This window comes from Anoplolepis gracilipes, chromosome 14, assembly GCF_047496725.1.
Source record: "Anoplolepis gracilipes chromosome 14, ASM4749672v1, whole genome shotgun sequence".
Taxonomy (NCBI): Eukaryota; Metazoa; Arthropoda; class Insecta; order Hymenoptera; family Formicidae; genus Anoplolepis; species Anoplolepis gracilipes.
In genome coordinates this window covers 6,444,367-6,459,630 of record NC_132983.1, presented here as the reverse complement: position 1 = coordinate 6,459,630, position 15,264 = coordinate 6,444,367, and the positions used below count along the sequence as shown (strand labels likewise).

General features: G+C 32.0%; 2 protein-coding genes across 2 annotated transcripts; one reads left to right on the top strand and one right to left on the bottom strand.

The window, feature by feature from the left end:
* Positions 1-3,155: 3,155 nt before the first annotated feature.
* Positions 3,156-7,713, bottom strand: LOC140672881 (serine protease inhibitor dipetalogastin-like). Its single transcript, XM_072905341.1, has 7 exons — positions 7,432-7,713; positions 7,112-7,294; positions 6,764-6,907; positions 6,367-6,519; positions 4,930-5,094; positions 4,516-4,713; positions 3,156-3,629 (listed from the first exon to the last, which is right to left on the bottom strand). Exons 1-7 carry the CDS (start codon positions 7,472-7,474, stop codon positions 3,397-3,399), a joined length of 1,119 nt encoding a protein of 372 aa, XP_072761442.1. The 5' UTR covers positions 7,475-7,713; the 3' UTR covers positions 3,156-3,396.
* Positions 7,714-8,268: 555 nt separating this feature from the next.
* Beta'cop (coatomer subunit beta') lies at positions 8,269-14,842 on the top strand. The gene is made up of 8 exons (XM_072905337.1): positions 8,269-8,574; positions 9,030-9,381; positions 9,460-10,398; positions 10,478-10,713; positions 10,814-11,152; positions 11,240-11,839; positions 12,475-12,786; positions 14,531-14,842. The coding sequence occupies exons 1-8, from the start codon at positions 8,572-8,574 to the stop codon at positions 14,573-14,575; spliced, it is 2,826 nt and encodes a 941-aa protein (XP_072761438.1). The 5' UTR covers positions 8,269-8,571; the 3' UTR covers positions 14,576-14,842.
* Positions 14,843-15,264: the final 422 nt, after the last annotated feature.

The window sequence follows — 15,264 nt, the reverse complement described above, 5'->3', positions numbered from 1 at the left end:
TTGAAGTTAAGTAATTTTTAGTAATAATAAAAATGAACCTCTTTGTATTTAGATTCATAGAAACCTCTTTGTTTTATTGTACTTTGATACTTTATAATAGCTAATACATTTGTGAAATAAATTATCTCCAATTAAAACAAATTCGGTTATTCGTATTTAACATTATTTATATAACAGGCAAATTAATTATATACATAGTTGATTAAGAAATGGATTCCTATCCTTTTGTTGATCAATGTACAGTGACGTATCAAAATCTTTTCTATCATAAAATTTTTAATCAACTTATTTAGTCACATTGAAGATTTTATCTACATCTTACTAATAATAATAATAATAATAATAATAATAATAATAATAATAGATTGTTTTAATTATTTATAATAATTAGCGTAAAAATGATATTTATATTAGTATTACTTTCGCTATGTCGTAATATTCTTGTAATTCTGCAATTGTCATTTTATTACTAGTGGCAATGATTTTGTCGTATCCAATAATTTATGAAAATATTAAATTAGGTGGATTTATTCATATATTATATTATTTTTATTAAGTTTTTATTAGCAGTAGGTGCAGCTATTCATATATTATATTTTTGGTGTCAACATCTCTTACATAACGATAGCGTGAATAATTACATTTTTTTAAGATTACTTTCGAATGAAATTAACTCTGTTACATATCTTTATACAGTTTCTGCGCTGGAATCTCAATTCCTTTGTCTTTTGTGAAAACACGTACTATTGTTGTTATTGCGTTCATAGAGTTATCGTAAATGTTTACATCAATATTTAATATTTGCTATCGAGATAAAGAAATAGTTTTATCTGCAATCATGTTTGTTTGTGTTTGAAACATATTAGTACTTGTTATTACTTTAAAATAAAGAAAGATAATTTTATAAACATATTTTCAAAATTTATTCAAAAGTAACTATTATTAATTTGTTGATTAATAACGAAGAAACAAATACATACATTTTACATAAAAATAATTGATTGTATATTCGTCATAACGTTATTGTAGACCAATTCGACTGAAACATATAGAATTGGCTTTATTCCAATAACCGCAAGTATGCTCGTAAAAATCAATGCAAGGATTATTGTAATTTTTCTCGTGATTTATCAGTAATTCTAACAATTCTAGACTTGAAACATAATCTAAATTTAAGAAATGGAATAATAATTAAAATTTACATTACATATATAATTGTTTTCAGTTTTTACAATGTTGTAATTATATCTTATCAATAAATAAAATTTAAATCTGGAATTTACATGGAAAGATTGTTTTTTCATTATAAAAATGTATGAATAAAAGAGAAATCACTAACTTATAAAAACATTAATTATAAGAAATAAATCAGATTAGTATTTTACAAAAATATCGATTATTATTAGATTAAATAAACAATTGTTTAAACAGCTTTTATGTTGATTGATATGATATTTACAATATGTTGTTAGGCTAATTTATTCTATCGATAAACTGTTTCAGTTGCAAATATTCAAATATTTTTATCATCTGTTGTATATATATAGTAATAATAATGTATATTAAAGTTGAATCACATTAATAAGCTAACCATATGATCTTATTCATATATTGTAACGATATGTATTTATTACATACCGAGATTATAATAATTTAGTATACATCTGTATAATACTTATTTTCCGCGCTCTTTTTTGAAAGATGATAATTAAAGCAATGTGTATAATATGTTTATTTCCTGAGAAAATAATAGCAATAAATAATTAAAAAACGGCGGCAATAAATAATTGAAAAGGCAAAACAAGCAATGATTCAACAAGTAGTTTTTAAATGCTAGTGTGTATATATATATATATATATGTGTTAAACTACACATATATAGTTGTGGGAAATTAATAAAATTTTTTTTTTCAATTTCATTTATTTTTCATCTTTAAAATAACGAAACTATCTTAAAACATTAGACTATATCGATATTTATCACAATTTGATAATATTAAAAATTAACTTTTCTTTTCGAACTTACAATTATTATATTATTGTCGATTAGAGTCTGAATTTATTAAGAGTGACATTTTGAATACTCTTCGGATAATCTTTTATACGATATCATACAAAGTCTTCGTTAACAGGGACCATCGTGCTTGTAAGCAATGTCTGCAAAAACAGGACATCTTATTATCCAATTTGAAAATTCAATCATCTATCGATCGAGAATGATTTTTTGTCTTAATTCAAGGTATAACGAACGGTTTTCTTTCGTATTCTTTATAGTGTCATTGTGTTTCAACATTTATGCGAGATACAATCTTAATTAGTGATGGGCGATCTCGATTCGATTTTCAGAAAATTGATCTTTCTCCTCAAAAAATCGATTTTTTTTAATACAAATCGACTCTTTTTTTTTTTTTTTTTTTTTTTTTTTTTGTAGAAACTCGAATTTCGATCTGTTGATATTTGATATTCGTTAATCGATACCGATACTACTGATGATATGCCAACTGATTTAAAACATTATCTTAATCAGTCAATTAATAGGTTACATGGGGATCCAATTGGTTATTGGCTTCACAGTAAGACACTGTATCCATCTCTTCATCTTATTGCAAGGAAATATTTATTAATTGTGGCTACGTCCGTTCCAACTGAACGTTTGTTCTCTAAGACTGGGAATATTATTACTGAGAAAAGAAACAAATTATCTCCTCAACATTTACAATGTATATTATTTTTAAATTCCCTATCTGCGCGCGAATGGAAAATTAAATAAATATAAAAAAAAAAAATGTCTTAAAATATTTTTATTCTTTTTTTAAATATTTTTTAGTGTCTCCGAAACTAATGTCAAATAATTTTATAAATCAAATTATTTTAAAGTAAAACATAATTTATTATAGTTATGCAAATATAGTCCATCTTACAAAATTATGACTTTTTAGTTTTTGTTACGTAGTTTTGATTTTTTAGATCGATTTTTAGGAAATCGATTCTTTTGGTCCGATTTTTTTAGTAAATCCATCTCAGTTACTTCGATTCAAGATCGATTAAAAAATCGATTCTTTCTAAAAAATCGCCCATCACTAATCTTAATTGCGTCGAAATCGAGGCATGAATCGCGACCTCTTCTCTACGGCGTAATTTCGAGTTGCTCGATAGAATTTACCTGTAAAATCGCCTCTTCCTCTATTTTAATATGCGCGGAAAAAAAGAGCCGCAAGATACGATCTCTCCATTATAATAAAACGTATGAAAATTACTTTAAGATTACGCTTTTCCTGTTGTGATGAAAATCTATATATCTTCGTCGAGATAAAATTGAAACTTCCACCGTGTACGACGCACGTATTACGCGACATACACGAGTTAATGAAGGTAGAGCTTTCAATGAAAGTGTCGTCACTTAAACGCAAGCAAGAATAATTCGTCTGTGGAATTTGCAGATATATTGTACGATCTACAAGTCTCACCTTCTGCCGGGGACCGTAATTTGGCGCACCAAAGGGCCTCCGGACTCACGTAGGACATGCCGTTGGTACCGCACACCGGTCGTCTATGATCCTCTTCCGGTATCGATCCGCAGGGATGATCGTCCGGCCCGGAACATGAACCGTGATGCTTCAAGAATAAATCTGTAATAGAAATAGGTACGTATATCATCGCTCTTGTATAATAAAAAATTGATATCGAAAGATGAAAAATATAAATCTTTAAATATATAACGATTCTCGTATCGAGCAATAGGGAGTTTGCATTAAAAAAAATATATTTTTTTATATATGTAATTTAAATATATATTATTATAAATTTATTTATAAGAAAATTTTAAATTTTAATCAATAGGAGGGTATTAAAAAATTAAATTAAAATTTAATAAAATTTAAATTGTGAGAAAACGATTTTGATTGGTTGGAGGGCGTGACGTCACACAGTGCAATAGTTTCAAACGTTTGAACAATAACTGGATATTTTAATAAATAAAAATAGTGTGTTGTCACTGTATATATTAATTAGGTTTGGGGAGACGCTATTTCACGCTATTTAGCGTTATTAGCGTCTCCCCGAATGCAGATATTGCACTGTGACGTCACATCGCGTTCGGGAGGACTCGGTCGTTTCCGGATCGTATTGGACAATTTCAAATAATGTAATTTTTATTATTGATTTTCTCGCTTAATTTGCATTAAAAAATTGCACGAAAAAAATAATTACGTTTAAACCTATATATAAATTATAAAATGCAATTGTTTTTCAAAATCATGCAAACTCCCTATTCTTTCTTAAAATTTGATGCATGAAAAATTTGTATTGCTCTATCGAGAATTTCATTAAGACTTAAATATATTTTTTTTCTTTTTCAATTTAATCGCGATCGTAAATGAAAATAAATGGATTTTACATACAAAATGTAAATGCTTATCTGTAATGTATTTAGCAAATAATACAGTGCTGTTACAATCGATACATTTTGTAAAATAGCTATTTGACCGGCGTCATGTCTCACCATGCGGGACTTACATTTGTCGTGACGTGTTTGGCATTGCAAATGATGTACGCTATAGTACGTGCGACCGTCGTTTCCGCAAACCTCATCATCCGCGGTAAAGGCTTCGTTCACATATTCGCCATTTGACACAACCGTCGTGTTTGTGTGCGCTTCTACGCAGGAATCGTGGCTATGCGTGTTGCATTCTCCGTTGGAAATTACTTTTAGATCTGAAAAAATATAAAAAGTAAAAAATAAGAAATACACATTCACACATAGCATCTTGGCTATTGCCAAGAGAAAGTTTCTTTAATAAATATTTAATGTAAATCACAAAAATAAAAACTCTTCTGAAATTCATCTGAAATAAATTGAAAAATTAATGAAAATATCCGTCAGTAAAACGTATATATAAATTATTTTAATATATGATTTTTATTACGTACGTGGGTGATGGCAAAGAAACAGGAAAGGATTTGAATAAGTAACTCCATCCGATGCGCAAACCGGATTCCATTCATATCTCACTTTCGCGATGTCACAAACCGCCGTACCGTAAAGCTGGTGAACGAATTCCACGCGACAACCGCCGTCGTGAATAATTTGCAATTCTAAAGAAATAAAATACATCTTGAAATGTACTGATTTAAAATCTAAGCATGTACATGCAAAGCACAATATTTCAATAATTCAATAATTCTCATAGTAATATCTTGAATTAATAATTGTCATTTCTTACAAGTAAAAATTTTTAATACTAATCTTAATTTTCGAAATTAAATTTTCATCATTTTTACGTTTTAAAAATATATATTTGCATCGCATTTTTCTATTATCGTTTATACTTTAATTCCTTATAATTCAATAATTCACATAGTAATTTCATGAATTAATAATTGTCATTTCTTACAAGTAAAAATTTTTAATACTAATCTTAATTTTCGAAATTAAATTTTCATCATTTTTACGTTTTAAAAATATATATTTGCATCGCATTTTTCTATTATCGTTTATACTTTAATTCCTTATAATTCAATAGTTCATATAGTAATTTCTTGAATTAATAATTGTCATTTCTTACAAGTAAAAAATTTTAATATTAATCTTAATTTTCCAAATTGAATTTTCATCATTTTTACGTTTTAAAAATATATATTTGCATCGCATTTTTCTATTATCGTTTATACTTTAATTCCTTATAATTCAATAGTTCATATAGTAATTTCTTGAATTAATAATTGTCATTTCTTACAAGTAAAAAATTTTAATATTAATCTTAATTTTCCAAATTGAATTTTCATCATTTTTACGTTTTAAAAATATATATTTGCGTCGCATTTTTCTATTATCGTTTATACTTTAATTCCTTATAATTCAATAGTTCATATAGTAATTTCTTGAATTAATAATTGTCATTTCTTACAAGTAAAAAATTTTAATATTAATCTTAATTTTCCAAATTGAATTTTCATCATTTTTACGTTTTAAAAATATATATTTGCATCGCATTTTTCTATTATCGTTTATACTTTAATTCCTTATATTGTTGAGATTATAATAATTTACTATATGATAAATTTTAAATGATACTCACATTAATTGTTTGTTAATAATATTAGCAATACCTATAAATTTCGCGTTTGAATCCGCATCGCTGTTGTTGTAATGATAGTAACTTCTCGATTCAGATGTAGATCGCAGAATAACCATATTATCCCAGCGAAACGTTCAATTTAGAGCGGGACTTTCCAAATTAATTTTGATAATTGACGCGTCGCGTGAGACATAAGAGAAATTTGAACGATATTCCTGTCTACTTACTGACACTAATTAGGCGAATCGTAACTAAACGCTTTCGCGTAACTTTTGTCGTAATCCCTTACCAGGGTTATATCGTTGCAGGCACTTGAGTTGCGCCACGTTCTGATATGTGTGGCCGTTATTAGCGCAAACTGGATTTACCCCGTAATGTTCGGTGCCATCTCTGTAACAATGATCGTCCTGTCGGCAGTCTGCCATCGAGGCGGCTGTCAAATCTGAAACGACCACGAGGCAAAAAATTTCAATAACTGAATTCGCGTGAGACGATTTCTTCGCTCGCGATGAAGCAATGAAATCAATTTCGCATTCATTGTAACAGATCCAAAAATCTCAATATTCTCAAATTGTCTACTGCCATTGTGATAGCTCTTTCTCTTACTACAATTGGACGCTTTAATAAATATATAATATCTAAATAGAAAAAAATCTGCAAATATACGTAAAAGTTGGCAACGTTACCTTTCAATTGTGTCTGGCGGACGCATAAAAGTGATTGCATGTTCGTATAAATTTTGTGATCCGAGCCACAAACCGGTTTATAATATAAATCAACGCTGCAATATTTTTCATTACCCAAGCAGGGACCGGAATGCAACGTAGCAACTACAAAAAAATTTCAATTTAAAAATTAAAGAATTTTTTTTAGAACGTATATATTCCTAAAATGCGTATATCTTTATATTAGTATCTCGTTAGTATTTTTTTAAATTTAATATAATAGTTATAAATATACAAGTACTTTTTAGATAGTATGGCGTGTCTTTATCAATTTTTGTTAATTGCGAAATATATAAAGGATTAACTTACCAGTGTCGCGGCTGTGATGATTTTTACAGTCTAGGTATAAACCATTGGCATATGTGACGCCATTATCACCGCATATCGGGCCACCATATATATCCGGATTATCAAAAATCGTACAATTTTGATACAAAGCCATCTTATCCTGCAAGCTAAGTGCAAATCCCGCTTTGATGTACATCCCGATCCCTGTAGAGATTACAAGTTTCGTATCTTTCTTCTACAATTTATACTGAAGCTTCTCATTGTTATTAATATATCTGTATTTTGTGCTAAATAAAAAAAGTCAAGAATTTAAGTGGAATATTAATAAAATTTGAGCTGACCTAGAAGAAGAAGCACGACGTAACGCACGATAGCAGACGACATTGTTGCATTTCAGAATGCAGTTTTAGCTGTAAAAGATCTCGTGCTCGACTGCGTCTGATCGCACAATTCCACCGCTTTTTTTTCTTCTTAGATTAAGCATTGTTATGCATTCCTGTTGTTGCGATAATCAGAGAAATTTCGAATACGTGTCACTACCAAACAACATTAGCGAAATCAATCGTAACTGCATATACGTCATTATTGATCTCTCTCAAATAATTTGTAATGTCGGAAGAATTTATACACGTGATCCGTTGTGGAAATTGCATATTTTGTCGCACGCGAGGAAAACCAGATACGTTTTATTTAGTTTCCTTATCGAATAATTCTAGTCAGCATTTTCATTCTAATAAAACGACATGCAACGAGAAGAAGAGTTAGGTAGCCTTAGTAATAGACTCGCTGTTTATAATAATTTATTAATATATCATGGTGATAATGAAATGATAACAACTATAAAAACAATTTGCTTGTTTACATTTTTATTTTATTTTATAAGTGAAACAAGAAGAAAAAAATTAAACTATAAACAAATTATGCATGTGTAGAACAATGAAAGAGATAATAATATAATTATCTGTGAAAATATTTTTTATTTTTATTATTATTTAAAAAAATGTCTGTAAAAGCGATCTCTATATTAGCGACAAAAATCGATAAAATGGATTTCGCGTGTCGATAAAAGTGATTTCTATATTACCGACAGCGAGTTTGCAGTACGTAGTAAATCAATATTATCAATAGAGGACAGTGCTGTCAATTTCAAAATCTAACCAAAATTATCTTTTCTTCTCCATGTGTGTGCATGTCCTCATATAATTAAAATTTTAACCGAGTAGTATATTAATATTTTTTTTTTTTAAATAAACTCAACATTTGCTTCAGAGATCGCTCAAGAAATAATTCCTCGAGGTTCATCGTGTAACGTCATCTACGGCATGCCAGACGCCATTTTCGTTCGCGGCATCGGCCACGTCCTAACTTGATAGCAAATAGCTGGAGTATCTCGCACACTTGAACCTGTTAATGCAACGGCAACGATAAACTTGCAATAGTTGCGGTATTAGTGGATAATCGGTGAATAATCGTGAAACAAAATGGTACGTAGAGAATGCGAATCGATCGATTCTTACGCGAATCTCGACTAGCAACGATGCTGTCAATGAAACACCTGCGCGTTTGACATTCGTTCGTGTATATATATATATGTTCGATTTTAACGTCAGTGAAAATATATCGCCCCTTTGCAAGAGATGATGCAAAATTTACTCGCGTGATGAATTTTTTCGCTCGAAAAGCATCACGTCCTTCACGTAAAAATTCTACATCAATTACAACGAATTTGACAGTTAATTTCAGTTTTGTAGGTTTAATATGTGTGTGTGTGTGTGTGTGTGTATATATATATATATATATATATATATATATATATTTATAGTGTTTAGAATAAAAATACTGTTATTATTTTGGCAATATGCTGACCAGAGAGAAGTAATAGTCAATTAGAATCCCTTATGCTATGTTGTATATTAATTTATAATATTTTCTGTTTTAGCCTCTTAGGTTAGATATTAAGCGGAAGCTGACAGCTAGATCAGACAGAGTGAAAAGTGTGGATCTTCATCCGACTGAGCCATGGATGCTGTGCTCCTTGTATCAAGGCAATGTCAATATCTGGAATCACGAGACCCAAACCTTGGTAAAAACGTTTGAAGTATGCGACCTACCAGTACGGACTGCGAAATTTGTGCCACGCAAGAACTGGGTTATCACTGGCTCCGATGACATGCAAATCAGAGTGTTTAATTATAATACTCTGGAGCGTGTTCATTCGTTTGAAGCGCACAGCGATTATGTCAGATGTATAGCGGTGCACCCAACGCAACCATTTATTCTCACCAGCAGCGGTACGTTAAAGAATAATAATTATTCTTTTATCAAAGCTTAAAGGTTATATATATATATTCTTTAATTAAATTTTGCAGATGACATGTGGATTAAATTGTGGAACTGGGAGAAATCCTGGATTTGTCAACAAGTATTCGAGGGTCACACACATTATGTTATGCAGATTGTATTTAATCCGAAAGACAACAACACTTTTGCCAGCGCATCCCTCGATAGAACTGTCAAAGTTTGGCAGCTTGGTTCGCCAACAGCTAATTTCACGCTAGAAGGACATGAAAAAGGTGTAAACTGTGTAGATTATTATCACGGTGGAGACAAGCCATATCTAATTTCCGGAGCTGACGATAGATACGTCAAGATATGGGATTATCAAAATAAGACCTGTGTACAAACCTTGGAAGGTCACACGCAGAATATTTCCGCTGTTTGTTTCCATCCAGAATTACCGATTGTTCTCACTGCCTCGGAAGACGGTACCGTCAGAATATGGCACGCCGGGACGTACAGATTAGAATCGTCTCTAAACTATGGTTTCGAGAGGGTGTGGACTATCGCGTGCATGCGCGGCTCGAATAACGTCGCCATCGGATATGACGAGGGTAGCGTGATGGTGAAGGTTGGCAGAGAAGAACCAGCCGTTTCGATGGATTCCCTTGGCGGAAAGATCGTATGGGCGCGACATAGCGAAATCCAGCAGGTGAACTTGAAGGCATTGGGCGAGGAGGCTCAAGACGGGGAACGGCTACCATTAGCCGTCAAAGATATGGGAGCCTGTGAAATTTATCCGCAAACCATACAGCATAATCCAAACGGTCGTTTTCTGGTGGTCTGCGGCGATGGAGAGTACATTATATATACATCCATGGCATTGAGGAACAAGGCATTCGGACAGGCATCAGAATTTGTATGGGCGGCAGACTCGAGCCAATACGCAGTGCGGGAAAGTAATACGACGGTGAAGGTCTTTAAAAACTTCAAAGAGAAGAAGAGCTTCAAGCCTGATTTCGGAGCAGATGGTAATTTTTTTTTTAAATTTCTGCACATGACTTTATATTGTTTTTTCGTTCTAGTATACTATTATTGTCCCAATTACAGGCATCTTTGGTGGATTTTTGCTTGGTGTATCTTCCGGATCCGGTCTCTCATTCTTCGACTGGGATATGTTAAAGTTGATCCGTCGCATAGACATACAACCGACACACGTGTATTGGGCTGAAAACGCCTCGTTGGTGGCATTAGCTACGTCAGATCAATATTTTATACTGAAATATCATGCAGATGTTATCGCTAATGCTGCAGAAAACGCTGAGGACATTGAAAATGCATTCGAGGTATATTTACATTTAATTACTTTAATAAGCTTATTTTTTTTTTTTTTTTTTTTTTTTTTTTTTAATCCTTAATATTTATTAAACAACATAATATTTTTAGATGGTAGCAGAGATGAGCGAAGTGGTAAAGACTGGTTTATGGGTTGGCGATTGCTTTATCTATACCAACAGCGTCAATCGCATTAATTACTTTGTTGGTGGTGAAGTTGTCACGGTTTCCCATCTGGACCGACCAATGTACTTATTGGGATATGTACCGAGGGACAACAGATTATACCTATGCGATAAGGAACTATCCGTTGTCTCGTACTCTTTATTATTATCCGTACTCGAATATCAGACTGCGGTCATGCGGAAAGATTTCGAGACCGCCAATAGAGTATTGCCGACTGTGCCAAAGGAACATCGTACACGAGTAGCTCACTTCCTAGAGAAGCAAGTACGTAATTTAATTCGATTTAATTCTTTTTTTATCACGAGAGTGTTTGTGCCGAGAATATTGTTTGCATTTTCATTCTTGTTACAGGGTTTCAAAGAACAAGCCCTGGCGGTATCGACAGATCCCGAACACAGATTTGAATTAGCGCTCGCGCTTGGAAATCTCGTGACCGCGCACGCGCTCGCCAAAGAAGCAAATAGCCAGCAAAAGTGGCGACAGTTGGCTTCTCTCGCTACCCAGAAAGGAAAATTGTGTCTGGCGCAAGAATGTTTGCACCAAGCGCAAGATTTTGGAGGCTTATTGTTACTAGCGACTAGCACGGGAAATGCCAACATGATAGAGAAGCTCGGCGCGATCGCGGACGAAACGGGAAAGAACAATATCTCTTTCTTGTCAAACTTTATACTAGGCGACGTGGATAAGTGTCTCGACATTCTTATCAAAACAGACAGAATTCCGGAGGCAGCGTTTTTCGCTAGGACATATGCACCCAGTAAAATTTCCTCCATAATCAAATTATGGAAAGAAAAGCTGTCGACAGTGAGCGAGAAAGCTGGACAAAGCTTGGCAGATCCCGAACAATATGAGAATCTTTTCCCAGGATACAAAGAAGCGTTGAAAGCAGAGAAGTTTTTGCGCGAAGAAAGTAAAAGGAAGATTCCAGCTTCCGCATTTCCTATTGTTACGGTAAGATCATGCGATTATTTTATAAAATATACTGGCAACGTTATAGATAAAGGATAGGATTGAAAATGTGCGAATATCGGAAATTGATCGCGCGAAAATATTGAAACGATTAAAATAACGTGTTGGGGCGATTAAAAGAAAAACAATAAAATATAAGTATATTAATAGAACGCAAATTGTCTCGCTGAGACGAATCTATTATTCGTCTCAATCGATCTGCAATCTTGTTCGGTAAGTATAATTACGACAACAACGCGCCGTGAAAGAGTTAAATAATATTTTTATATGTACTCGTAATCACATTGTAAAATCGCGTTACGCTCGTTGTCGATAATAAAGATTTTATATCTCCGTATGTGTTTGTTATCGCACTGTTTATTACTCCACAGAATACTATACCATATAAAATCGATCTTTCGCTTGTCGATAAAACTTGCCTTTCGCTGATATAACGATCCACTATATCATTGTGTGCAACGAAATGATTATCACATTTATTATAAACATTTTAAACATATATTTATATATTTTATAAAATAAATAAAATTGTGTATATATATTTACATAATATAAAATTATTTAATTTATTAAATTGATGATAAATTGCAAGTCAATCATTTGTATTAATCTTATAGTCTAACATCGAACGGAAGCCATTGGAGGAAATGTTGGTCGCCGAGCATTCGGGCACATTCCAATATAAGGACGGCACGAATAGCACTTCTGAAACGCAATCGACTGAAGCAACGATCGAGAGATTGCAAGATCTTTCAATATCGGCAAGGGACAGCCTTTTAAGTAAAACGACTACTTCCACCGTGCAATCAACGATAACAACTCAACAGAAAACAACAATAACGAAGACAGCAAGTAATTTCAGGCCTCTCACATTGGACGACGATGATCTGGACGACGACTTGGGGATCGATGATAATATTGATACTACAGTAAGTTATTTGTTTTAATATTCATATATCGGTTTATTAGACTTTTGTTGTACACTTTATTGTATGTTTTATTGATTGCATTTTGAGATTGTCATTGCAATAAAAGTACAATATATTATACAGTTAACTATATATAATAGTTTATATATTTTACAATAGCGTCAAACGTATCAATCATAAAATCGATAAAGATAAGTCGAAAACAAAGAAGGCGTGAACAAATAAGGGTTGAAGGGCGTACAATTAGGCAATGGTTTAATGCTCCTAAATATGGACGTAACTTTAGAAGAGTATAGTATTACCAAACACAGCAGGCAAGGGGCTGCGTGATACAGTATACATATCTTATACATATATAAATCGCATATATACATGCAAGACACACCGAAGTGTACATTTACAAAATCTATGTTTATATATCACGGATCATATCGCGCGTTCATACAATGCGATTTGCGTGTCACACATTAAAAAATTATAAAAAAAAGTCGGTGATGTGAAATGTAGATAGTGCTAGTTTTCATATAAAATTATTTCTCTCTCAATCACTCATATCGAGTGACTGATTGATTGTGTTATTAATGAAACTGTAAACCTAAGGATAGGGAGTTTGCATTAAAAAAAAAAAATACATTTTTTTATATATGTAATTTAAATATATATTATTATAAGAAAATTTATTTATAAGAAAATTTTAAATTTTAATCAATAGGAAGGTATTAAAAAATTAAATTAAAATTTAATAAAATTTAAATTGTGAGAAAACGATTTTGATTGGTTGGAGGGCGTGACGTGCACACAGTGCAATAGTTTCAAATGTTTGAACAATAACTGGATATTTTAATAAATAAAAATAGTGTGTTGTCACTATTGTCATATATTGATTAGGTTTGAGGAGACGCTATTTCACGCTATTTAGCGCTATTAGCGTCTCCCCGAATGCAGATATTGCACTGTGACGTCACATCGCGTTCGGGAGGACTCGGTCGTTTCCGGATCGTATTGGACAATTTCAAATAATGTAATTTTTACTATTGATTTTCTCGCTTAATTTGCATCAAAAAAATGACGAAAAAAATAATTACATTTAAAACTATATATAAATTATAAAATGCAATTGTTTTTCAAAATCATGCAAACTCCCTATTCTCCATATCCCCTATGAAAATATATAATTCAGTTTAAAAGACAAATTTATACGTTAAATTCGCGTATACAAGTTCATAATATGTAAGTCAATTTGCGTGTTAAAGAATATTTGTTTACGTGCGTGTGCGTAATATGAAAATCAGCGACAGATCATTAAGACTTGTCCCGGTGTAACTGATACGAACGCGAGAGAACAGAGCTATTCTCTCTTTCTATCTCTCTTTCCCTTTTTCTCTGCGAGAGCCTTTTGCGAGAGACCTCGGGGGCTTGTTTGCTCCGAGGCAGTCACGCCGTATTTTGTTTACAGCCTTGTTGCCATAACACTCGACTCCGGAGTCGAACCGGAGCCCTTCTACCATAAGGTTCCGACCATTACTACGTTTTGTCACGCTCTGCCTCCTGCTCTGTTTCCATTCATTCGCGATGGTGCGTTTAAGAATACTTGCGCTTCGACATTTCTCGTTTTTACAATTTCGAAATTATGGAGTTTTATATAAACACAAGAGATATACTTGATTAGATATATATATTTTGTTACAAACATTAACGTTGTTAAGAAATATTTTGAAAATTATTCAACTATCTTCTATTCCAGGGTATTAATCTCGACGATGATCCTTTCGACGATGAAGAAGATTAAGGAGTCTAGACAGGAGATGATGAATGGCGTGTGCATGTCGCACAAGTTTCTTTCATTCTCCTCCCGTTAATCATTCCCCGCAGAAGAAGAAAGAAAATGAGAGTAATTTAAAATCAAGTATTAAAATTTTAAAACATTTTCTTGTGCGCAAGTGCGTTTATATTATTGCATAAATTAATGAGAGTGGTACTATATGCATAATTGCCGGCTACCAACGGCACGAGTAAAGATTAAATATATTGTTAATATAACAGAAGAGGTATAATATGTGCTGTTCTATCATATCTCTACCTCTCATCCATTTTATTGCACTTCCGTTTTCTCATTCTCCTTGATACAAACAATAAATACATTCCTGTCTCTGATTTATCAAAATCCGAAATTTATATTGTCTCAAGATAAATATAACATTATTATTATTATTATTATTATTATTGGAATCAATTTTTATCAATGAAAATTTCATGACACTTGATATAATTTTCAAATTACAAGTGAGATGGAATAAAGTCTTTTTGCAAATTAAATTCTTGAAATAAATGAAGCATTGAAAATACGGTTTTAACAGAATTTTAATTTAGAATTTGATTAACAAGACACATTAAACGGAAAAAATACAAATTGCGACTGACGATAATCCTTTTCATTTTCGCAGGAAAGATTGATTTTTGAAATTTGAAAAAGAATAG